Raw genomic sequence first — 24,856 nt, 5'->3', positions numbered from 1 at the left:
TTATTCATGTTCTTAAGCCACTCGGAGCGATTTCCCTCATCAGTAGAATGCAGCCCACGCCCACCCAGCCTGATGGCTCTGAGCGTCCTGCCACAGTGCTCAACTCAGCCTGCCAGCGACTGTCCCACACGTGTAGACCACTCGCGATATCTGTGATGTTTTGAGGAATTGTTCCCAAGGAATGAGGTCCTCTAGGATATTTTATAAGAATAATTTAATTGGCAGACTTAGAGATTTATCCTGTGTCCTGAGGTACCCACGATTCATGTTTTCTGAAGCCAAGTGAGAAAGCTGGCTTTTGTCTGGCTTTCCATTGCCTTCCTGCATGGCTGGCGTGTGTCGGAGAAGATAAGCTGCAGCCCAGATAACTGGGCTGAGAGCAAAGCCCACCTGAAGGACAGGCCGCAACCAGAGGCGGTCAGCCCGGCTGACTGTACGCCTCGACAGCTTACGGGCCTGATTTCTCTGCCAACACTGTTAATGTAAGTTGTCAGACCTACAAGTTGTTGGGTCTCCCTCTTCTGAGTGTTGTCTGTAGTGTGTAACTGATTGTGAAGGAGAGAATGCTAGCTACACAGTTCAAGTTGTTTTGGAAAGCAGACTTTTCCTGTTCTGCGCATTTAGAATATTACCCCGTTTCTGCTGTCTCAGTGCAGTTCTTCTGTTGCAGGACTCCCCTTCCAACGCTGATTAGTGATAGCTCATTTATTTATGAAATCAGTCTAACCTCCTCTACTTAAGCACCCCTGCCAGCATTACAGAGCGACAGTAGAGAGCATCACCAAGCTTTTGGCCTCGCCCGCTGTCTTTCCCTAACCGTCTCTCCCGTGTCTTTCCTGTCAGAGCACACTGCTGCAGCAGCTGGGAGTGGCCCCCTTTTCTGAGGGCCCGTGGCCCTCGTACATCCACCCTCAAAGCCTCTCTGTGCTTTCACGCCTCCTGCTCATCTGGCAACATAAAGCTTGTGCTCAAGGTGACCCCGATGTCCCTGAATGCCTTAAAGTTTGGGACAGGTAAGAAACTGCCGAGGGAAGCCCTGTGGAGAAGGCTCCTTACTTTGTTCTACGTTTGGCTTCTTTGGGGTTAATCTGTGGCTCTGAGGTGGTGCTCTGAGGAGTGCATTTAAAGCGGTGAGGGTGGAGAAGTGTGTTTCTGGTGGGGCGTGTGGGGGAAGATGTGCTGTTTGAAAGAAAGAAGTACACCGTACACCGTGTGGAAACACCAGCACAGGAGGGATTTGGTTGCAGTTAGGAGACAGAACCTGAACTGTGAACGTAACCAATTCTATCCTGGTCTGTTCTTTGAAAGGGAGGGAATAGGGAAGCCAGCTCTGTCTTTGGTTATATTGCTCTCAACGTGAAACCATTTAGAGTGACTTGCAGTGTTTTTTGGACAACTTTTAAAGATTTTTTTTTTTTTTTTTTACTTGGGGGAAGCTCAGGTTAATTATCTAAATCCTCTTTAGATGAAGAACTGTATTTGTTTCAAAGCCATTTTTGTTTACACGGTTCAGAGTCTTCAAAGCAATTTGATTTTCTCTTCTCCATTCTACGATCAAATAACTCTAATGCTGGATTTGAGAAATTATAAATCCTCTAGTATGCAAAAGACCCTTCATTTTTCCTGGTGGAATCTAGCAAAAAGGCCAGGAGGTGGAGGGATGGGGGATATGGTGAGGGAAACCCTTATTAAAACACAAATCTCTTTTCTAATAGCCAAAGGCAGTGGGAACAGTTGGCCACATTTATTTTTTTTTATATTTATTTATTTATTTTGCATAAGCTCTTCCAACAAGTTCTCTGAATAGCAGTGAATTGAGTTATAATGTATTTGACTATTATCGTGCACTAATTTAACCTGTACTGTGAACTCTCTCAAAACAAAAATTGAACTCTAGAATCAGAGAATAGGGAAAAGTAATATTTGTTTCTACCTGACCAGGTTTGTTAATTTAAAAAAAGCCACCACTTGTGGGAGCTCTGAGTTCTTCCCATCGTCAGACATGGCTGGGTGGGTGCTAACACTCCTGTGGCCCCCCTGGCTGTGCTGGGGGGTGGGGTGGGCAGTGGATGAACCTGGCTTTTTTGTAGCCCAAATTTAGTTTCCTCCTTTGTTTACATGTAGCTCTTCGTCCTCCTCAATTTGCTATCTTAATTCCTGTGGTCACCACTTGGCGTGGTGGCACTCCGGGGGACGTGCTGACTTCTCCTCGTCAGACGCGCTCCCCTTCTCTCCCTGGCAGGTTTCTGTCGACAATGAAGCAGAGCGCCCTGCAGGGCGCGGCGCCCGGTGAGACGGAAGACTTGAACGTGGAGCACCTGCAGCTGCTGCTGCTGGTTTTCCACAACTTCACCGAGCAGGGCCGGCAGGCCGTTTTGACGCGTGTCGTGCAGATCATCCAGGAGCTGAGCGCCAGCATGGACGCCCAGATGCGCTCCGCGCCTCTCGTCCTGGCTCGCCTTCTTTTGATCTTCGATTATCTGCTTCACCAGTACTCCAGAGCCCCCATGTACCTGTTTGAGCAGGTATGGGTGGGCGTGCGCTTTCTGCTTCACTGGCTGCGACGGAGAGTGTGTCTGTGCTAGGTGCTGGAGTAGCCTTAGGGGCCCCCCTCGGCCTTGTGTCTGTGCGCCCACACTTGGTTTAGCCAGCAGCCATGACTGTAGATGACTTGATTTGCTGAGTGTGTTCAGACACGGATGTCGTTCTTTGGTGTGAGCTTGTGTTGCCTCGCACCGTGCCCGAGCATCAGTGAGCATCTGTTAGTGGAGTGAGGGTGAGCAACGGAGGTGATGGGTTAGTGAATGTCTTTGGAGAGGTCCCAAGTGAGGGTAGCAGGGCTGGTTAAGGGTTACCCTACTCAGCATTTCTTAAAATGTTTCATTGAGTACTATTCCCTTTACGCTCCAGTAAAAAGATACTTCCCAGAAGAAGTCACAGAAAAATCTAAGATGATATTTTGGTTTGAGAGTTCCCCAAACTTTGATGTTTTAGTCCACATTGCACCTGGAGTGAGAGGCAGCATGGCGACAGTGTAGCTTTCTTACTCTGAGTATTTTCTTTTAAAGGTGCAGCATAACCTGCTCAGTCCTCCTTTTGGGTGGGCAAGCGGATCCCACGATAGCAGCAGCCGCCGGACGACCAGCCCCCTCTATCACGGTTTCAAAGAAGTAGAAGAAAACTGGTCCAAGCATTTTTCTTCAGGTCAGGAAGGGGACTGTCAATGGGAAACTGACTCGTGGGTGCTCCCTGGTGGGGCGGAATTTGGAGCTTGGAGACTCCTTGAGCATCGTTGGTCACTGGTTTAGGCTCCCTGTGGGTGGCGAATACCTGTGGATCCCAAACATTTTCAGAAATAAATGCTCACATATCCAACGTTTATTTTAAAACAAAAGACATTGAGATACTAGAATTAGCAGTCCTTTTGTCTGACAGGAGGTGGTTCTAACTCGCAGGCTAGATTTCCTTTTGGGGTGATACTCAGAAAATGACGGGAGCCGTGAATTTCTCGCTAGTGTTTCTGGTTGTCCATTCTCTCGATGAGGTGCCTCGTGTTCACTTTTAGTATGGGCTTGCTGGTATCCCGAGGACCGTTAGCTGTTACGTGCGTTTTGTGGAAACTTGCATCCAGTGTTCGTATGACGTTACCATCATTGGGATCCCTCACCAGCCCCTCGATACCAGGGGAATAGCATTTGTGTTTAGGGCGGTCAGTCTGTAATGACAGCATATTGCTGGTCAGCTTGATCATAGAGCGTGCTAACTCCCGGAGTGGTGGTTCTCAAGTGGGGGTGATCGTGTCCCCCACCCCCAAAGGGGACATTGGGCAGTGTCTGCGGACATATTTAGTTGTCACAATTGGGAGGACGCTCCCGGTATTCAGTGGGTAGAAGCCAGGAAGGGGCCAGATGTCCTATAGTCCAAGTTATCGGCCTCCTGCAGCCAAGTTATCGGGCTCAGCATATCAGTAGTGCCAAGGCTGGGACCCCTGTTCCAAAGTGTTTGCTTAGTTTTTACATTTTGCAGTTACTAGACAGAGTTGAGAATAAAATAATACTTTTAATTGGTGCATTATTTTTCAGACACTGTGCCACAGCCCAGATTCTACTGCGTCCTGTCCCCAGAAGCCTCAGAGGACGATTTGACCCGACTCGATTCTGTGGTACCAGGAATTTTAAAACCCCTTTTTACGTGCGGGTCAGGTGGCTTCCACCCAAATCAGTCTGTCAGGGGAAAGGGAATGCCTTTTCGTAATGAGGGAATTTGGTCTGTGTTAAGGTTTGAGCTTATTCTAAAAGGAACCTGATATTTCGAGGTCTGTTTGCTGGGCTCCACTTTTGCTGAGGGGGATGCCCTCCCTGGTGGTTGACACCTGATACATTATTCATGAAGACGCTCTTAGCATTTTCACATGCCGTATTTTAACGGACAGAGTTGCCTCGGGTGCTGACGGTGGCCCAGAAACTGACCGAGGGCCCTGAGTGGGAGTCTTGCTGCAGCAAGAAATTATTTTTCGGAATTTAAATGAACTAGTTTGTCAATCGTGAGGTTAAGTGACAGTGGATAGAGAGTAGGAGAAACATATTTCCAAAAATAAGAGAAAGTGACTATCTGTCTTTCTTGGAATTAGGCGTGTGATGTTCTCTTCTCCAAGCTTGTCAAGTATGACGATCTTTATACTGCCCTGACATCCCTGCTCGCAGCCGGGTCCCAGCTCGACACAGTCAGGAGAAAGGAAAATAAGAACGTAACGGCTCTGGTAAGACCATGGTGGCCTGGGCTAGCGATGAAGTTTGGCATTTGTTGGATAACTGGGTAGCAGTTTAACCAGAAATTTCCTTCTAGGACCTATTCAGTTTACTGCATATCCGTTTGCAAAACTGACTGATACTTTGGTATTTTTATGTAGTTCAGGTGGTTATGTTCATCTTAGAGACAATTTTATCTCGGTTAGCATTGGAAAAGTGCCTGATGGGCCATACCGTGAGCCTCACACTGGAGCTTTTTCTGTGTCTGCAGGAATGTGTCTCTGTCTCTGGAAGCCATAACTTGTTATTAGCCATGTTCTCTAGAAAGACCCGAGAGCAAACTTGGGAGCCACATCTCAGTTGAAAATCGAGACTCCACACAGTTATGCTTTGAGGGCTGTGTTTGGAGCCATTCTCACTGTTGGGGAGACCTTGAGGCAATGCTGCTACCTCTGTGACCGCTCTTTTTGCTTCTTCTAGGAGGCCTGTGCCCTTCAATATTACTTCTTGATACTGTGGAGGATCCTGGGAGTTTTGCCACCGTCAAAGACGTACATGAACCAGCTGGCCATGAACTCGCCCGAGATGAGTGAGTGTGACATCCTGCACACTCTGCGGTGGTCTTCTCGCCTCCGGATCAGCTCCTATGTCAGCTGGATAAAGGTACCTCGGCGTGGCACAGAGCTCGCTGCTAAGGGGCGGTTAAAGCCAGCGTTCTCCGTGCTGCTGGGAATTTTTAAATATGAGGGAAATGAAAACTTCAGACTTTGTCTATATTCATCTCTTGAACACTTTTTTCTTCCTGTCCAAATAGGATCACCTTATCAAACAGGGAATGAAGGCTGAACATGCTGCCTCTCTCCTAGAACTGGCCTCCACCAAGTGCAGCTCAGTGAAGTACGACGTTGAAATTGTAGAGGAATACTTTGCTCGACAGGTGTGTCAGTTTTGGATCCATTACATGGAATTTGGCTCGTGTCACAGCCTTCTGCCACATCTAATTAATATTTTGGTATTTTTAAAGATCTCATCATTCTGTAGCATCGACTGCACCACCATCCTGCAGCTCCACGAGATCCCTAGTCTGCAGTCCATCTACACCCTGGATGCTGCCATCTCGAAGGTCCAGGTCTCGCTGGATGAGCACTTTTCCAAGATGGCTGCTGAGACGGAGCCTCACAAGTCATCCGAGATCACCAAGAACCTACTTCCGGCCACGCTACAACTCATCGACACCTATGCGTCATTCACCAGGTGTGATGGGCTGCCCGTCCGGAGAGGGGGGAACGGGCTTGCTTTCTTTAGGAGCCTCTGAATTCCTAAAACTGAATTTTGTAGTTCTCAGTACTGTTGACTCTTCAAATCCCCACCGACTCAGAATTTTGTTTTATTTATTTATTTATATCAGCTTAGGGTTTTTTCTTTTTCTTTTTTCCTTCTCTATAATCAAGGGGTGTCTGATGAGGGAATTTTCAAATAGTTCATTAAGAGTCAAGAGAGAGTTTAATTTTTATAAATCTTTAAATACTTTCTAGCATTTTACTTGCAAGATACAAAGAAAGAGAATGTAATTTTTCCAACCACTGTCATTTCTATTATTCACTGAGATGAAGCTCTTTAATGCTCTTCAAATTTTAAGGTATTTAGCTAGAGGAAAAAAAAATTCTTAATGAGTTAGAGTATGTTGAAATCCAGCTCTTTCTATAATAAACGCAGCAAATTGTATGCCACGTAGAGTTGTTTTTTCTTCATGATGTCTGAATATTTTAGAATTCATTTTCCGTATATAAAATGGGAGTTTATTTAGGAATCAAAAATTCTGGCTTTTTTCCTGTCGGCCAAACTGACAGAACTGGGCCTGACTTCGCACGTGTCGGTCACAAACCAGAGCTGAGGAGTGGCTGCCCTGGGAGCCGTGCTCGAGGGGCCCCTTCAAGCTCAGTCACTGTTCAGCTCCTGTTCCATGGCGCTTCTATGCTAAAAGGGTCTTGGATCATTGTAAAACTTAACTTTTAACGTGAATGCCTTATACTGGAGAGAGGACTGTCAACTTGAGGCAGATTTTTTGGAACAAATGTGAATAATAAATATGAGTGCTTGCTGTGGGCCAGGTGGTTTTCTAGGTGCAGGGTATAGCAGTAGCAAAGCTAAGGCCCTGCCCTGTGGGAGCTTATAGTCTCTGATCTGCCCCATGAAGCCAGTGCTTTCTGAACGGAGCTGTTGACTGATGTTCCTGGGCAAGTAGGTGTGGGAAGTGCTGGGTAAATAAAATTGAACAGTTTTAAAAACATACGTATATAAATATAATACTTCTCAGAGCATTTATAAACGTTGCCAGTCTTCCAAGGCCAGGGGGAAAGGTATCGACTCGGTATTCACTGTTTCCCAAACTCATTTATACTGGAATTATGCTTTGGGAGCATGTCAGAACATGGGATATTCTTTAGGGAACAGTTACCCATTGGAATTCTTATGAGACCAGAAAGGCAGGAACTGTCAACTGTATTTAATAGGTTGGGAAACAGGTACAGTTTTTTCAGTTTGTCCAGGGTTAGTTTCTCTTAACTATCATGGGAGTGAGTCCTTTGGCTCTCACACAGTCTCCTATTTTTTTTTCTTCCAGAGCCTATTTGCTACAGAACTTTAATGAAGAGGGATCCACTGAAAAACCTTCCCAGGAGAAATTGCACGGCTTTGCTGCTGTTCTGGCCATTGGCTCTAGTCGGTGCAAAGCAAACACTCTGGGTAAGTGAGTGTGCTTTTGCGTTTTACTGTTGCTACTAGTACGACTGGTGCTACCGCTTCTCTCCCTGTTGACCTGTCTGCTGGCATTTACCATTTACTGGAACCTTTCTGTGCATCAAACATTGACAGGTTTATCTATTTAGATCTTCACAATAACCCTACAGGGTAAATATGGGTATTATCCCTTTTATTCACTTGGGAACTGAGGCTTTGAGAAGTTATTTGCCCCTAATTCAATATCTTTTTTTTTTTTAAGGTTTTATTTTTTTATTTTGAGTGGGGAAGGGAGGGAGGAAGAGGGAGAGAACCATCAATGTGCGAGAGAGACATTGATCGGTTGTGTCTTGCACGCCTCCAGCCAGGGACCTGGCCTGCAGCCCAGGCGTGTGCCCTGACAGGGAAGCACATCAACGACCCTTGGGTTCACAGGCCGGTGCCCAGTCCATTGAGCCACAGCAGCCAGTGCTCTGACCCTGCATCTTGCTGGGGTGCTGCAAGCTGCGATCTAAACCAAGATCAGTTGGTTCTAAAGCATTAGGGCTCTGTTGTTGTGAGCACAAATCGTTGTTCTTTTTTTCACTTACTGAGATTAGGAAGATCAGCAGGCTAACACAGCATGCTTGGGGAATCCTTCCCTCAGGAATGATCTGGTAGAAATTTAGGATGGAGAATTAAAATAACTGCAGTTAAGTGCAATAGTTACCTTTAAAATTTCTAGCCATTTGTATTTTCCTGAATTTCAAGCTCTAAATAATCTTTTGATACTCAAATATTTTCACTTTTAGAAATTAAATTTCACTATTTCCTTAAATGCTCTTCTTAATGATTCCTGCCCTTAAGATTTATCTTAAGCAGAAAAAGGATCAAAGCAATACTTACTCGTGGAAGGTGTAACAGATGTTTAATAGTGATTTTAGCCTGACTTGTAACGACTTGCCCTCACTTTGCATCGTTCTCAGTTGTCTGCTTCACTTGCCAGATTAGAAAGTGAATATGGTGGGAAATGAATACCTTACAATTAGATTGCTGGCTGTTAAGCAATTAGCTAATTCCTGGACATAGTACTGCTATTGCAATATCCGTTTACGCCATCTTAGTAATTACTTTGACAGCCTGGGCTGTGGTGCTGCTTTAACTGCATCTGAGCTTGACTTTTAAAATGCTGTGACCTGTCCTTGCTCTCTGGTGGTGATCGCTGGTCATTTTGCCGCCACTAGGTCCGACACTGGTTCCGAACTTGCCCTCGTCGGTGCAGGGGGTGTGTGAGTCCTGGAACAACGTCAACACCAACGAGTTCCCCAACATCGGGTCCTGGGTGAGCATCTGTCTGTCTTCCCCGGAGTCGGGCTGCGGAGCCCAGCCTCCTGTGTTCTGTTGTTATTCTTCGGGCCGAAAGCAGCCCCCGAGAGATGCTTGCGTGCTGCAGTGTTGTTTGCTGTGGCTGAGTCGCAGCTGGGTCCTGCTGGCACCCATACGATCTTTTTGTGAAGACGTCTGTGTCACTGTGTCACAGGACAGCCGCTCAGCCTCAGTTTCTTCATCTGTTAACTGCTGGGACGTGTAGATTAGGTCTGTTAAGTGTGAAGTGCCTGGCTCAGTACTGGCACGTGAATTCTCAGTAAATGTTAACTGGATTTCCTTTCCTTTCTGGTTACGTCAAGAACATGTTCCTCTTGTAATTTCATGGAGTAGCTTCTAGGATTTCTAGGCTTTTAGGAGACTGTTAATTTTCTGTCATTTCATTTGAACTTTGTACGTGCTCTATTCCGATTACCTCTATTAACAGATTATTCTGTTACTACAGTTCTTTGGAAAAGCCAACTATTATAATCTTGTTATACCTTCTTTGTAATTGTGACCTCAGTTTACATCACCTGGAGCTACAATACAAGGATAATTAAGATATTTGTAATGGAGACCCAGCTGCATTGCAAAAATCCAGATCCTTCTCAGTCAATAGAGACAGTAGTTTTCACATTGAATACACAGTTGACCCTCGCGTAACACAGGTTTGAAGTGTGTGGGTGCACTTACAGGTGGATTTTTCACTCGGCCCATGCGGTTCAATCCAGCCGTGTTTAAACGTCGGTTCTGGGGTTGGGGACTTGTCACTGTGGTTCCAGACAGATTTCGACCGCATGGGAGGTCAGTGCCTCTGACCTCCAAGTAGATCAAGGGTCAACTGCAGTATATTCTGATTCTTTAGGAAGTGATATTGGGTCCCTTAACTTTGTACTAACTCCATTTTAACTAACTTTTAAAATTTTAAGTTCACCGTGTGAACTTAACCAGCTGAAATGCGTTAGCTGCCTCCTCTACCAACCCTCCCCCCTCCTTCCAAGGGTGAACAGTGGTGTGCACCAAGGAGAGCCCTTGTCTTTAAATAAGCCTCGGTAGGGCCTTCGTTTCCCTCCGCTCAGCGTCTTTTCTTCCCACCTGAGAATTTTTTCCTGGGTGGGTAGATGGTCTGTCCATTCATGTCTTTTTTGCCTCCATTCAGCGAAATGCCTTTGCCAATGACACCATCCCTTCAGAGAGTTACATCAGTGCTGTGCAGGCTGCTCACCTGGGGACTCTGTGTGGCCAAAGTCTGCCCCTGGCTGCTTCCCTGAAGCACACCCTCCTCTCACTGGTCAGACTGACTGGAGACCTCATTGTGTGAGTTCCTGCTACGTAGCCTGAGTGCTTTCTACACCTGTATTCTGTCATAGCGAAAGGAAGTCATGTTTGTTTTTTTTTTTCTTGAATAACTGTAATAATTCGTGCATGCTGCTATAGCAGAGAGCCTGTTGCTTCAGATTAGAGTATGAGCATTCACCTAGAAGGACGTTTAACTTAGTTCTGGAGGCCAGCAGAGCACCTCCTCCCCTTTCTGTGTAGTATTTTTCATAAAAGGCATGCTGGCCTTAGGTCATACACTGTGGTTGGAAGGTGCCCGGGTTCAAATTTTAAAGTGACAGTGATGTATTTGACGTCACGTTTCCCCGGAATCATTGTGGGAGTTAGACCTTGCCCCTTGGGGGTTCGGGCAGGCCATGGAGGGACTTCTTTGTCTTCCTGTGCATAGGTCACGGGCAGAGTCCTGTACCACATTGCCCTAAAGGTGATCCAGGTTCCTGGGAGTTGCAGAAAAGTTGTCTGGGTTGATTCCTAGCTTAGGCTTTAGTTAGTTTTCATTTCTGAATATTATAAAGTGCAACTTACTGTTTTAATAAATGAGTTTTTGATATAGAAATAAGTTGTACTTCTGATATAGCAATGAAAAAAAAAGAATATGAAATTGTATGATTGCACCTATGTATAAAGCAACTACCAAGGGAAAAAGACTGGAATAAAAGTCCATCCCTCAATAATGATTGAATTTCCCTCTCTTCTTCCCACGCCACTCCCCCCTGCCTGCTGCACAGTCTTTTGGAGGAGTGCATTCACTAACTTGGTTCCATTTTCTTTGTCGAAGCTGGTCCGATGAGATGAACCCACCACAGGTAATTCGGACCCTGCTCCCCCTTCTGCTGGAGTCGAGCACCGAGAGCGTCGCTGAGATCAGCAGCAACTCCCTGGAGCGCATCCTGGGCCCCGCGGAGTCTGATGAGTTCCTGGCCCGCGTGTACGAAAAGCTGATCACTGGCTGTTACAACATCCTGGCCAATCATGCGGATCCCAATAGGTGAGCCTGCCCACGGAGAACGGGTGCCTGGGCCTGCCGCAGTCAGCGAGGTGTCCCGACACTGGCTTCTTCACGTCATCCCTCCCTAGCTTCTGGTTGCACCTGTGTGTGTTTTGTGTTCTTGCGGGTGTACGTGCAAGGTGGTTTGGAATCCTCCTTTATGATTAATTATTAGGAATGAAAATTAAGAAAAGGGAAGGCTTACATGTTCAGGTTTGGAAACTTGAAATATTTCAACAGGTGCTTCTCAAGCACTCTACTAGATGTGATGACGTGTACGAAGAGAATGATAACGTTTCTAATATTTTTGTGATCGCGCTACTGAGAGGGGCAGTCAGTGGGATTAGTGGTCTCAGCGTCGGGTGGCTTTGAGAGCTTACTGAGGCTGCGTCGGTGTGGGCGAGCCCTGAGGAACAGTTGAATGGGTTGTAGTTTTACCCCACTGAGCACCGTATAAATAAGGTGTGCTCATATTGGGATTTCTTTACTTTATGTTGGTGAGGAGACCAGGTTTGGTTTTTTTAAAATCATGGGCTTTTCTTCTTTTCCCTTCCTTTCTTCCCTCCTTCCATAACAATGATGTCCCTTTGGACTCTTAGCCATTGACTGCATCGTTTATCTAAGATTTTAGGGCTTGTTTGTGTTTTATTACAGTTTAATTTATCAAACATTTATTGAGGGCTTGTGTGCCAGGCTTTATGCTAACTTGACAAGACAAAATTGAATATTACCTTCAAGGTTCAGGCATAAACTAACTTTAGGTTTTTAAAACTCAGTATTAGGAGTTTTGAGACAGACCTTCTTTTGGGTCTTGCGCAAAAAATTCTGCAAATTTTTCTTTCTGACCCTCAGCGGACTGGATGAATCCATCTTGGAGGAATGTCTCCAGTATTTGGAAAAGCAACTGGAAAGCAGCCAGGCTCGTAAAGCCATGGAGGAATTTTTCTCTGACAGGTGAGCCTTGTTTTTTATTCAGTGAACATTTTTTGAATGCCTTCTGACAGCAGGGAGCTGTCTGTGTTGACTTAGGTATTCTTTCCCAAGGAACACTTAAGGACGGCTTAAGTGTACAAACGGTGTTTCAGGAGGGCTCGGGCAGACTGAGGACTCCTCGAGGTTACTGATGAGGAGCTGATGTCATGAACACCTGTGGTGTTGACTCACCAATGACCAGCTCCCTCAGAGGACATGAGATTGTGGAGAAATGGCAACAGTGGCTTAATGGGGCTCTTCCCTCTTTTTCCCCTTTCTGCCTCCCAGTGGAGAACTCGTGCAGATCATGATGGCAACAGCCAATGAGAACCTCTCTGCTAAGTTCTGTAACCGAGTTTTGAAATTCTTCACCAAACTCTTCCAGCTGAGTGAGTGACAGCTTTTAGTAATCTCCTTATGGGAACTTTGATGTCTGGCTAATACTGTGCATATCTGCTGCCCGAGTGTAGCTGCCGCATGAAAATGCTAACAAGTGAAGAGAATCCCTCAGAGAAAGTGTGGAAGGAAGTTGAAAACTTGCTGGAGCCTTTCCCCTTTCCTGGCTCTCAATATGTACCTTCCTTTCCTCCTGCCCTCTTTCACTGACCTTGGCCCCTTGGTCTGTCCCCAGCCGAGAAGAGCCCTAACCCGAGCCTTCTGCATCTCTGTGGCTCTCTGGCACAGCTGGCCTGCGTGGAGCCTGTGCGTCTCCAAGCCTGGCTCACCCGCATGACCACGGCGCCTCCCAAAGATTCTGATCAGCTGGATATAATTCAGGAGAACCGGCAGCTCTTGCAGTTGCTGACTACGTACATCGTTCGGGAGAACAGGTAGAATAACTGCATTTATGTCGGTTGGCCCTAATGACTCCAGAAATATGTTGAGACTTTTGACCCTCTCTTTCCTTCAGGCATCAGTCGTTGGTATTTTCAGTGACTTCATAGCTCTTTCACTCAAGGAGTCTAGTAGAGCTCTTTGATCTTTCGTGTGGAAAACTTTTCCGGTGACTTGGCCTGTTGTAACTTAGCTGTGAGTTTTGTACTCCAGTAGCCCAAGTCCAAAGTATATATAGTCATGCATTCAGTGTTTAATTTGAAACTTTCTTTAAGTACTCCTACAAATTTAGAGGTACATGGAGTCAGAGTCCTGCTAATTACTCACCAATTTGCTGTTTCTTTTCTACCAGCCAAGTCGGGGAAGGTGTGTGTGCTGTGCTTCTGGGTACCCTAATCCCCATGGCAACAGAGATGCTGGCCAACGGTGATGGAACTGGTTTCCCTGAACTCATGGTTGTGATGGCCACCTTGGCCAGTGCAGGTCAAGGTGCTGGCCACCTTCAGCTTCATAATGCTGCTGTGGACTGGCTAAGTAGATGGTAAGATGATGAAATTAGAAGAACCCATTTGTAGGTTACAACATTGCAGTTAGGGGATAGGGGGATGAGTAATTGCAGGTTATTTTCTTCGTTGCTCAGAGTGAATATAAAAGGAATTTGAATCCCTACCTCTTTATCAGGGATTGAGGAGTAGCCAATAACTGTTCACTTTGTACTTAATCTTCCTTATTTTCTTAGTAGGGTTTCCTGTTCATTATTTCTGGGAGAAGTCTTGGGGAGACTATACTAAGTGTCATTGATAAGGCCACAGCATCCCATCCTCTGATTGCCTACATCGTGTTCTAAGAATGCCTTTGCTTCATAGTGTCCGCAAATTGATGCAAGATCCATGAAGACGCTTGCTTCCTTTGATTCATCTGATTTCATGCCCCTCTCCCCTCTGTTTTTCTTTGGGATAGCAAGAAATACCTGTCACAGAAGAATGTGGTTGAAAAACTGAATGCCAACGTAATGCATGGAAAGGTAAGAAAACGGAGAAGCAACCACAGCCAGGAAGTAATGATTCCATGTTTGCAGTCAGGTGAAGTCTCTCCTTTCTGCTGGCCTCTGTCCCTGGCCAGGGTACAGAGGATTAGGCTGTAATCTCAGAGTCCTAGAGATGTGTACTTGCTAACGGTACCCTCTGGTGCCTTCTGGGTGGCAAGATTTGGTGGGAGGAAATATTCTGGTAAACACCCACCAGAATCCTTCTTAAAACATGGTGAACTCGGCTGCGTTTAGATGCTGGTGTGCTCTGGAAAACTGTCCCCTGCCCCTACGTTGGATCTGTGCGCCCTGGTAGGTGTCGCACGGGGTTGCAGACCACCTCCTCAGCTGCAGTCTAGGTTCTAGAATTGTTGTCTTCGCCTGAGGGTTCAGGTCGCTGTGCTGAGAAGGAGGGTTCAGACTGACAGGAGCCCTGCATCCCGGCATCCCTCACCCTTCATCCCCTTTCCGGAACGTGACCTAGGTGGCCAAGGACAGATAACTGGCCTTTGAGACCCACCACCACGCCATTCGTTTCTCCCTCTTTTCATGCTAATCTTTATCCCTTCAGCTCTGAACAGTCTAGTGCAGAGTGAGGAACTGAGAAGTCTGAGCTTTGATGCCGGACTGTTGGGCATTTTAGGCAAGCATGAACTACCTGCGGTGGGTTATTGGAAATTCTTTCACTTGATCTCTGAAGCTGCTTCTTTTCTGCTGCCCTGATTAAAAACCCAGGAATTTAAATGTCTTTCACTAATGGTTAAAAAATGCTAATGGTAGAAAAAATGCTAACGAGAGCCTATTCATATTTTTAGTCCAGTCTTTTTTTTTTAATGATTTTTCTTCCTTTTTCTCCCCTTCTCTAATTGCAGTTTTACTTCATTCTGTAAGGTTTTATAGAGACTTATGTTTGTGCTTGAGAGTAAATGAATACATAGTAACTCAGTACAATTTATTGACCAGCTACATGTGGTCGTAGTGCTAAGAGTTGGGGAGATGGGTAATTAAAACTCTTTTTGTCTTTTTTTTTTTCTTTTTGCTTTTATACCATTCCTCTGAAATTGACCGTTATTGGGAAAAACTTGAGAAAACGTAGTTTACGTGTGAGCCGTGGAGAAGCAAGGTTTTCATGGTACGGTGATGTTCTCTTGTAGCATGTGGTAGTGCTGGAGTGCACGTGCCATATTATGTCCTACTTGGCTGATGTCACCAATGCACTGAGCCAAAGTAATGGCCAAGGCCCAAGTCACCTCTCAGTGGATGGGGAAGAACGGGCCATCGAGGTGGACTCAGACTGGGTGGAGGAGTTGGCAGTGGAAGAGGAAGACTCCCAGGCTGAGGATTCAGTAAGTACCACGTAACCCAAGGTAACCACAAGGTGACTCCTAACTGGCGCTTGCAGAGCCCACGCTAACAAGCTCTTGGATCGCTCTCCCAGGCCTTGGGAGCTTCAAAACTCCACAGTCCTTATTGCTGTCTCCCACATTAATGTGATTAATGCCGGAGTGTTTCTCCAGGCCTGCAGAGCAAGCTGTAGGGACCCAATCCCTTGGGGGAAAGGCCTTTTGAATAGGCGTGCGCCTTCTTCCATCCAGAGGCAGTTACCCTGCTGTTCCTTCGTTTGTGCATCCACGATGGGGTTTCAGGGATGAGCTCTTTTCGTGGGGACGGTGTGAGCTCCTTTGTAGAGAAAACATACGATTTCTCTCTCAACCACAAAACTCTAAGGTCTCACCTGAATTTATAGCACATTTATAGCCTGCAAACCATTTCCAGGTTTCTACTTGTCATTTATGAGTCTATCATTTACGTAGGTTGTGTTTTTGTGGGTGTCTGGAGGGGTGTATTTCCAGTTAAAGGGACTTACTATCTTTGAAGGATGAAGATTCTCTTTGCAATAAACTGTGCACTTTCACCATCACTCAGAAGGAATTCATGAACCAGCATTGGTAAGAACAGTTCTCCCTTTTGGGTGAGGGTTTGCCAGGCTTTGGTTGTTGGGAATTCGGGGTTCATTTGCTGGCTCTTGTCCCTCATAGGTACCACTGCCACACCTGCAAGATGGTTGATGGGGTGGGTGTGTGCACAGTGTGTGCCAAGGTGTGCCACAAGGATCACGAGATTTCCTATGCCAAGTACGGATCCTTCTTTTGTGACTGTGGAGCCAAGGAAGATGGCAGCTGCTTGGTGAGAGATTGGCACTCTTGCTGGGTTGAAGGGGCGACTCGTTAGGGACATGACAAGGCTTAACCAGACTAGGAAATCTGCGTGTCACCTGGGTCTAGGGGTGAATTCTGATTCTATCATTGATGATGCTGTAAGAATGTTAGAACTTGCAGGGAGGGTCATTCGAGATCTTGGAGTTTTTTTTAAGACTGTCTTCATAGTTTCTGATGTTGTAATCAAGACCTGTTACTCTGTAAGTTTTAGACGTTAGGCGATTACCACGAAGATTGGCATTCGGGCCTTTGGCTGTTGTTTAAATGGCTAGCCAGTTTCTCCTTTGGGTCAGATTTGTCTCCAAGACCTTAGGCCTTATTTTCATCTGTGCTTGTGGCAAGAGCTTAGGGCCTCTGACGTTTTCTGTCCCAGGCGCTGGTGAAGCGAACACCTAGCAGTGGCATGAGCTCCACCATGAAGGAGTCAGCATTTCAGAGTGAGCCCAGGGTGTCGGAGAGTCTGGTGCGCCACACCAGCACGTCCCCCGCGGACAAGGCCAAAGTCACCATCAGCGATGGCAAGGGTGCTGACGAGGAGAAGCCCAAGAAGAGCAGCCTGTGCCGCACAGTGGAGGGCTGCCGGGAAGAGCTGCAGAACCAGGTGGGCTCCGAGGGCGCCCAGCCCCACGGGCGGAGGTGGTCACTTGCAGACGGTGCACAGGACTGTCCGTGCAGCCCCACTGGTGGGCCTGGGAGCCGCTGCCCCTTTCTCTAGCTGTGCTCCGTTCCACAGTGTGAACGTGAGGGGGGTGTGGTCCGTCGTGCCTGAGAGGCAAGGGTGTATCACTGAGGAGTGTTAACGGGGTCTGTGGGAGGGCGGGTTTTAGTTCTGTGATACAGTAGAGCTCCCTTTCTTGGCCAGGGTTCTTCATCTGAAGCATAGAATACAGGACATGATGTGAGTGATAACTTTCTCAAATTTCCCAAGGATAGTACGTAACTGGCACCATTCCAGTTTCACAGGAGAGAAGGGAACTAATCCTGCGTGATGGACGTGACTGGGCGTTAGGGCGTCTGTGTGAGACTCCTAGTTTAGAAGGTTGCTCTAGAGTTAGTAGCACAGTCACGTATTGATTGGGATCAAGTCCAGTATTGAGAGGAGGAGATGATTCTCCAAAATGGATTCTGAAGGTAGATTCTGGCAAGATTATTATGATGAGTATGACCCATAATTTTTTGTCTTTTTTTTTTTCATTTGTGTATTTGGATTTTTCTCAGGCCAATTTCTCCTTCGCTCCTCTCGTGTTAGACATGCTCAATTTCCTCATGGACGCCATTCAGACCAACTTTCAGCAGGCTTCAGCCGTGGGAAGCAGCAGCCGGGCACAGCAAGCCCTGCGCGAGCTACACACAGTGGACAAGGTGGTGGAGATGACAGACCAGCTCATGGTGAGTGTGTCAAGGTCAGGGAACGGAGATTCGCAGCGTGCTACACGCTCTAAGAAACATCCTTAGGACAGTCAGTCTCTGGCCGTTTTAAACTTGGAACCTGAGGTGTCGTGACATCCAGTGTGCCAATCAGCACACGAGGCGTGTCTTGTAAAGAAGTCGTTTGGAGTACGTCCCATTTTCAGTCCACCAAGATGTGAGGATCTTCATTTGGGGACAATTAGAGTAGAAATTTCTTCTGTATATAAAATAGAAAACCTCTGTATTGTATTTTCTCCCCTAAGAGTCATCTGACTTGCAAAAGTAGTGTTTGTCCTCTTTTGCTTTAGGTAGCGTTCCTTTAGTTCTTCATATGACATGGGTCATAAGTTGGAAGTCATCATCCACTTTAAAACCTGTGCTCAGCACTGAGAATAGACTTCCGGCGGGGTCTGCCTGGCTTCTTTAGTGGGAAGTGCAAAAATGAATGAGGTACATGGCTAGGTCTCCCAAGATGACTGCTTTAAGGGTAGAATGTTCATATGGAAATCCACATGCATACCTATACACATATATTTAGCTATTTTATTAAAAATCAGTTACAGTTTTACACAGTGGTTGCACATAAAAGATGTTTCTGAATCCATTTCTTTTAAGTCCAGGATACCCGGATATAAGGGTGTAAGACACCTATGTGGTCCAGTGTGTTTTCTTCACTCTCAAAACAAAGAAACAATCAAAAAACAGTCACAGTTTTAGAGCATTGTTTTTAGGCTTCTAGATATTAAAGATGAAGATAAAAAATACTGGGGTGGTGTTGGTGACCCATAGAGCTGCTGACTTTTAGTTTTCCTAGGTTAGATCAATGAGAAAAAATTCCCTCGTCACTGTCATTTTATTTTTTTAAAAAAGGCATACATTTTTTAAGAGCCAGTAGTTTTCATTAATTAAGCTTAGCTTTATGAAACATTCACAACATTGTTCTTACTGGACTGATAATAACTTTACAAGTGTACCAGCGCCCGTGGATCAGAGATCAGAATCCATTGACTTGGAATGACCAGGCTGCAGCATCTTCATCACCTGAGTAGTGTGTGTGAGTCCACTTGACCTTGTTTGTCTTATTACTGCCGCCTCCCTCTGCTTCCCTCTTTGCCAGGTTCCCACCTTAGGCTCCCAGGAAGGCGCCTTTGAGAATGTTCGGATGAACTACAGCGGAGACCAGGGCCAGACCATTCGGCAGCTCATCAGCGCCCACGTGCTCAGGCGGGTGGCTATGTGTGTGCTTTCCTCCCCCCACGGGCGCCGCCAGCATTTGGCCGTCAGCCATGAGAAAGGCAAGGTGGGTCCTCTGCTTCCTTCCCGCTCACTTCAGGTCCTGTTTGTTTTAAGCGCTAATAAGACAGACACATGACTGCGCTCAGTTTGGCCCTCAGACAAAGTTTATCAGTTTCTAGGACTGCATTAGGGACAGCACTGAATGAGCCTTTCTAGTGCACCCTTAGTTACTAGATTAGACTGAGACCCGGTGTGACTAGAACAGATTCTGTTTCTAGTTAGTAAATTCCCACGCAACACGTCCTTCAAGCCTCTGGGAAAGGTAATGGTCAGCAGTTGCCTATGACAGCGTGGCCCCCGGTCTCGCCCAGTTTTGTCACTCTGGAAGGCGTAAGGCAAGAGATAAACAGCTTCATAGGAAGGCTCAGCGTTCCTTATTTAGTTCTTTCCTGCCCTCCCAGCCCTCTAAGGACACAGGGAAGTTTATATGTTGTGTTACAGAACCAGTAGAAGGTGAGAGGATGGTGGTTATCTTAACTCTTGTTTTTTCTGTATTCTGGCTTCTCTATCACCAGTAAAGTTTACATTATCTTAGAAGTAAAAAACAAGCTAGAGATATGTATGTTCTTAACAGCTCAAAATACTTTTTTTTTTTTTTTAAAGACTTTATTTATTTTTAGAGAGGGGATGGGAGGGACAAAGGGAGAGAAACATCAGTGTGTGGTTGCCTCTTGTGTGCCCCCTACTGGAGACTTGGCCCACAACCCAGGCGTGTGCCCTGACTGGGAATCGAACTGTCAACCCTTTGGTCCACAGGCTGGCATTCAATCCACTGAGCCACACCAGCCAGGGCTCAAAAGTACTTTCAGAAACATTTCGCAGTAGACTTAGAAAGGTTATAGTACATAGAAATTTTTTATTTATGAACTGATTATACAAAGAGAAATTGGTTTTATTACTCATTTGTTTGATTCTCACTGGAAGGAGGACATGAAAGAACATTCCATATTTTTCAGCCAGGAGAAATAGAGGCTGATGCTATTGGTCTAGGGTTTTCCAAAGAGGCTCATCTACAGTAAACAAGTGCAAACTAGTATCCCTATCCAAGGACTTGGTGTTATTGCTCTGTTCCCTGAGAAGCCCAGGTTTAAGAAGAAACTGCTCATGGCTCCTTTGCAGATCACTGTTCTGCAGCTCTCTGCACTCTTGAAGCAAGCAGATTCCAGCAAAAGGAAGTTGACTCTGACCCGCCTGGCGTCTGCTCCAGTCCCCTTCACTGTGTTGAGCCTCACTGGGAATCCATGCAAGGAAGACTACCTGGCTGTATGTGGGCTGAAGGTAACAATCCTGATCCAGGATCCTAGTCACCGTCTCTCTCCTGTTCTCAGCACCACTTGCTCTTAGCGGTGATGGAGGTTAAACTTAGAAACCATTGGAGTGCAAAAGAAACCTTTCTCTGAATTCCTTCTAGATTGTGTTTATGGTGGGATAGTCTTTGTATGTTCTCGAAACCTGAACATGTCCTAGACTGTCGGAATACTGCCTGAGGGCAGGGAATGTTAGGGAAGAAAAGGAAACGTTAGAACTCTGAAATGAATTAGCCTGTTTCCAGATCACCTTTCCACCGTTCTGTCCCTTAACCTGTGTCCAGGACTGCCATGTGCTGACCTTCAGTAGCTCAGGTTCCGTTTCGGATCACTTGGTGTTACACCCCCAGTTGGCAACAGGGAACTTCATCATCAAAGCCGTGTGGTTACCTGGTTCACAGACTGAGTTAGCGATCGTCACCGCAGACTTCGTCAAGGTACAGTAACAGCTCTTTGATGGTGTGGTCCCAGGATAGTTTTGCTTTTAAACCCAGAATGTCTGATCTCCATTGTGTGCTAGCTTTTCCCAGAAATTAACAATAAAGAATCCTAACGTTCTGTTGCCTTTTGTTCCATTGGTGAGCAGCAGCTTTCTGTGCGTAGGCAACATGAAATTAATTCTGCTTCTGCCCACATTGTACCAAGTGCACCGCTATTACCGTACTTGACACAGAATTGGTTGATATGTGTCTTCCCCCTACTCTGTTCCTTCAGGGAGAGAAAGGATAGTTACCCATTGCAGCTCTTTGGATTTACCAGGATCATTCGGGGATGGAGCTGCAATAGATCCCCCTTATCTCCTCTCTCTCCCTTCCATTCTGCAGATCTATGACCTGTCTGCTGATGCCTTGAGTCCGACTTTCTACTTTCTCCTGCCCAGCTCAAAGATACGAGACGTTACCTTCCTCTTCAACGAGGAGGGGAAAAACATCATTGTCATAATGTCTTCAGCTGGGTACATCTATACTCAGCTCATGGAGGAGGCCAGCAGCGCCCAGCAGGGACCCTTCTATGTCACTAATGTTCTGGAAGTCAACCACGAGGACCTGAAGGTTAGAGCAAATGTTGCCATTTCCTTCTATTCCAGATTTAATTAGCTTAACAACTCTGCTGTTGGGGGTTTTTTTTTCCCCCTTTTTGCTTCTAACTTTTTATCTCATAGCAAAAACTCTTGTCTTTTAGGACTAAACTGATTCAACTTGATATTTCTTTATTCCCAAGTGTGTTTAAGACTTAGCCACAGGGATCTCGTGCTCAGGCTGTGAGGGCCCAGCATCTCGACTGAAAACTAACCACCAGCACAACGGGAAGCTGGCACCCAGGGCAACGCACGAAGTTGATGTAGGTGTTGTGTTCTGTCCTGACAGGACACCAACAGCCAGGTGGCAGGTGGCGGTGTGTCTGTCTACTACTCCCACGTGTTGCAGATGCTGTTCTTCAGCTACTGCCAAGGCAAATCGTTTGCAGCCACCATCAGCAGGACGACTCTGGAGGTGTTGCAGCTCTTCTCCATCAACATCAAAAGGTGGGAAGGGCCCGTCCTGATCAGCTTCATGACGGCCACGTTCAGTAGAGTAGCTCCACCTCCCTCCCAAGTACTGGTGTCTGTTACGGATTTGGTGAAATGTACTTTAGTCCAGCAAACGTCTCCCTTCCCTGCTTGGTATCTCTAAAATCACGCGACATCCGGTATTGGCACTTTTGGCTGTCTGCTTATTTTGTTCCCCACCATGGAGACCCCAGGCCGTAAGAGGTGGTTCAGGGTGGGGCCACTGTCACTCAGAAGGAAATGCTATAGTCATGGCAGCAAACTGGGTTTTTTTTACCCTCTTCGCAGGACGTGCTTATTGATTTTAGAGAGAGGGCAGGGGAGGGAGACAGGGGGGGAGAGAGACATCCATCGGCTGCCTTCCACGTGCGTCCTGACTGGGGGGTCAAACCCACAACCTGTGCGTGCGCCCTGACTGTGAATCAAACCTGCAGCCTTTCGGTTTATAAGACAACACTCCAGCCAGCGGAGCCACACTGGTCAGGGCCTCAAACCTGATTTTAATGTGATTGCTGAGTTCTGAGAAGGGAAAGCAGGTTTCTCCTGGACACACATGGCCTCAGTAGTGGGGCCGTGCCGTGGTCGGGGTTGGAGAGGTCAGGGCTTCCATCAGGTCTCCAGATAATAGAGGTGTGTGTGAAGTAGAGAGTGGTTGTTTAGGGAGGAGGAAGAAGAGGTTTAGGACTTTGCCCTGTCTTTCTTACCTGCTTTCGAAGGGCCATTCTAGCGCTTTGTCTCTGGTCTCTGTTTTGTGAATTACCTGGTTCGGGATGAAACCACTCACACACAACTTGAAGTGCTTGGAGATTCTTCATAGGACAGTGGGCCATCAGCCGTAGGCAGCTCCACGGCCCTGTGTAGTTGACAGCCCCTGGGCAGGTGGGGTCACCTCTTCCCACAGACAGTGGAATCCAGCTTAGGAGGTCCTAACCAGGCCCCCACTGGGTACACCCGTTGGGGCACATGGAAGTGTGTACACGGCCCAGAAAAGGACTGTGACTCGTGGGGAATTGAGCTCCTGCACAGGTATCTTGCTCCGGGAGTCCAGCATTCAGTGAGGATGTCCTCTAGGTCAAAGAAAGCACCGGTAGATGTCGATTGATACCTAACCATGGCCACCTTTGTTGTCCGCAGTTCCAATGGTGGCAGTAAGACGTCTCCTGCCCTCTGCCAGTGGTCTGAGGTGATGAACCACCCTGGTTTGGTGTGCTGTGTCCAGCAAACGACAGGTGTGCCGCTGGTAGTTATGGTGAAACCAGACACTTTTCTCATTCAAGAGATAAAGACTCTTCCTGCTAAAGCAAAGGTCAGTGCACATTCTCGGGTCACTCGAACAGACTGAGCCTGGTCTAGTTTTATATTTGTGTGTGGCGCTCCTTTCCCAGCTTTTCCAGTGGAGGTCTAGGAAAGCGTTTGGATCCATTTTTTCCTGGATGCCTGTGTCACCCTCATGCAGCCCTGCAGCTGACCATGAGACCGGTTGCTTCTCTGCCTCATTCTCTCTGTAGGTTCTGATCTACAGGAACAGGAACTAACGCCCTCCTCCGCCCCCTCTCCTAGATCCAAGACATGGTCGCCATTAGGCACACAGCCTGCAACGAGCAGCAGCGGACGACGATGATCTTGCTGTGCGAGGACGGCAGCCTGCGCATTTACATGGCCAATGTGGAGAACACCTCCTACTGGCTGCAGCCGTCCCTGCAGCCCAGCAGTGTCATCAGCATAATGAAGCCTGTCCGAAAGCGCAAAACGGCCACCATCAGTAAGGCCTCCCCAAGGCTGCTGGGGGGTGGGCGGCGGTCTTCTAGAGGCAACGCGGAGTGGACTGTGGTAACATCCATGAGGGATCAGTGATCATCCTGCTCGCACATTTTGAAAATTTTATTTTTATTTTATTTTTTAAAGATTTTATTTATTTTTAGAGAGTGGGGAAGGGAGGGAGAAAGAGAGGGAGAGAAACGTTGATTGGTTGCCTCTCACACACCCCCAATTGGGGACCTGGCCTGCAACCCAGGCACATGCCCCTACTGGGAATCGAACCAATGACCTTTAGGTTCGTTTGCTGACACTCAATCCACTGAGCCACACCAGCCAGAGCCCACTTGCACATTTTGTAAAGGTAGGGATGTGGGCCAGCTAATTTCTAAAAAGTAGAGTGGAGTTTCCTAAGGCTGCCGGTGTTCTGTGTGGCTTTGGAGGCACATCACGTAAGTGGGGCGTGCCCGTTGGCATCCACCTCGGGCCGGCCATTCTCTGGTGCCCAGTAAAGAATCACCCCTCAGTCCGTGCTTGAAATGTTTTCTCTGGGTTTAGGGGGAATATCTTGCCCCGTGTGAAGTGCAGGATGGAGCTAATGCAGGAGTAGGCTCTTCAGTTGGTCAGTTTCCCCTGAGTAGTGCGGAGCCACTCACAGGTCTCTGAGCTGGGAGCCCTGCTCCTGACTGAGAGAGGACTCTTCGGGGAGTGAAGGCCTGAATTTAGGAGCAAGTGAATCTGGCTCGGCAAAGACGGTTGCGGGGGTCCTCCCACTACCTGCGTGGGAGATGCCGGCGCAGCTCATCCTCCTGCAAAGAAATACTTTCTGTTGGTTTTACTTAAAGCAGCTATGAGAGGACCTGTTGTTGTGTGATAAACAGCACCCAAACCAACACCAGATGTCTTTGTCCTGCTAGGTGATGTTGTGGTTGTAGGGATGAGGACTGTTGGACAGCTCCCCACGTGTAGGCATCGTACCGATGCAAACATTGTAGCCCAGAGTCTGTCTAGAAAGCTCGGAGCACGTGAGTGTGGGCTCCGCTGGGAGGGGGCAGGAGGTGGCAGAGACCACACTCACCAGTGCTCTCTGGCGATCTGGTGCTGCTCTCCACAGCGACCCGCACGTCCAGCCAGGTGACCTTCCCCATAGACTTCTTTGAGCACAACCAGCAGCTGACAGATGTGGAGTTTGGTGGTAATGACCTCCTGCAGGTCTACAATGCACAACAGATAAAGCACCGGCTGAATTCCACTGGCATGTACGTGGCCAACACCAAGGTGAGGACTGCGTCCGGCTGGGTTCAGTCCCTCAGAAACAGCATTGTTC

At 47.1% G+C, this 24,856-nt stretch overlaps 1 protein-coding gene across 4 annotated transcripts in view; it reads left to right on the top strand.

Annotated features, from left to right (window-relative positions):
* UBR4 (ubiquitin protein ligase E3 component n-recognin 4) overlaps positions 1–24,856 on the top strand; it is a 118,445-nt gene that overhangs the window by 25,780 nt on the left and 67,809 nt on the right. For all 4 annotated transcript variants that reach the window (XM_053921231.2, XM_053921229.2, XM_053921230.2 and 1 more), the window contains exons 18-47: positions 844–1,013; positions 2,243–2,525; positions 3,069–3,204; positions 4,083–4,162; positions 4,631–4,759; positions 5,229–5,411; positions 5,563–5,685; positions 5,773–6,002; positions 7,372–7,493; positions 8,711–8,808; positions 9,994–10,151; positions 10,951–11,160; positions 12,013–12,114; positions 12,421–12,521; positions 12,764–12,962; positions 13,319–13,507; positions 13,927–13,990; positions 15,148–15,339; positions 15,872–15,942; positions 16,033–16,180; positions 16,586–16,813; positions 17,431–17,601; positions 18,740–18,922; positions 20,038–20,196; positions 20,510–20,662; positions 21,050–21,277; positions 21,593–21,750; positions 22,909–23,080; positions 23,335–23,536; positions 24,644–24,807. In XM_053921231.2, the coding sequence (XP_053777206.1) occupies positions 844–1,013; positions 2,243–2,525; positions 3,069–3,204; positions 4,083–4,162; positions 4,631–4,759; positions 5,229–5,411; positions 5,563–5,685; positions 5,773–6,002; positions 7,372–7,493; positions 8,711–8,808; positions 9,994–10,151; positions 10,951–11,160; positions 12,013–12,114; positions 12,421–12,521; positions 12,764–12,962; positions 13,319–13,507; positions 13,927–13,990; positions 15,148–15,339; positions 15,872–15,942; positions 16,033–16,180; positions 16,586–16,813; positions 17,431–17,601; positions 18,740–18,922; positions 20,038–20,196; positions 20,510–20,662; positions 21,050–21,277; positions 21,593–21,750; positions 22,909–23,080; positions 23,335–23,536; positions 24,644–24,807 (4,806 nt within the window). The remainder of the gene's footprint in view (positions 1–843; positions 1,014–2,242; positions 2,526–3,068; positions 3,205–4,082; positions 4,163–4,630; positions 4,760–5,228; positions 5,412–5,562; positions 5,686–5,772; positions 6,003–7,371; positions 7,494–8,710; positions 8,809–9,993; positions 10,152–10,950; positions 11,161–12,012; positions 12,115–12,420; positions 12,522–12,763; positions 12,963–13,318; positions 13,508–13,926; positions 13,991–15,147; positions 15,340–15,871; positions 15,943–16,032; positions 16,181–16,585; positions 16,814–17,430; positions 17,602–18,739; positions 18,923–20,037; positions 20,197–20,509; positions 20,663–21,049; positions 21,278–21,592; positions 21,751–22,908; positions 23,081–23,334; positions 23,537–24,643; positions 24,808–24,856) is intronic.

The sequence above is a fragment of the Desmodus rotundus genome, chromosome 3 (genome assembly GCF_022682495.2).
Source record: "Desmodus rotundus isolate HL8 chromosome 3, HLdesRot8A.1, whole genome shotgun sequence".
NCBI classification, from domain to species: Eukaryota; Metazoa; Chordata; class Mammalia; order Chiroptera; family Phyllostomidae; genus Desmodus; species Desmodus rotundus.
The sequence above is the reverse complement of the archived record's forward strand: the minus strand, read 5'-3'. Positions and strand labels throughout refer to the sequence as shown.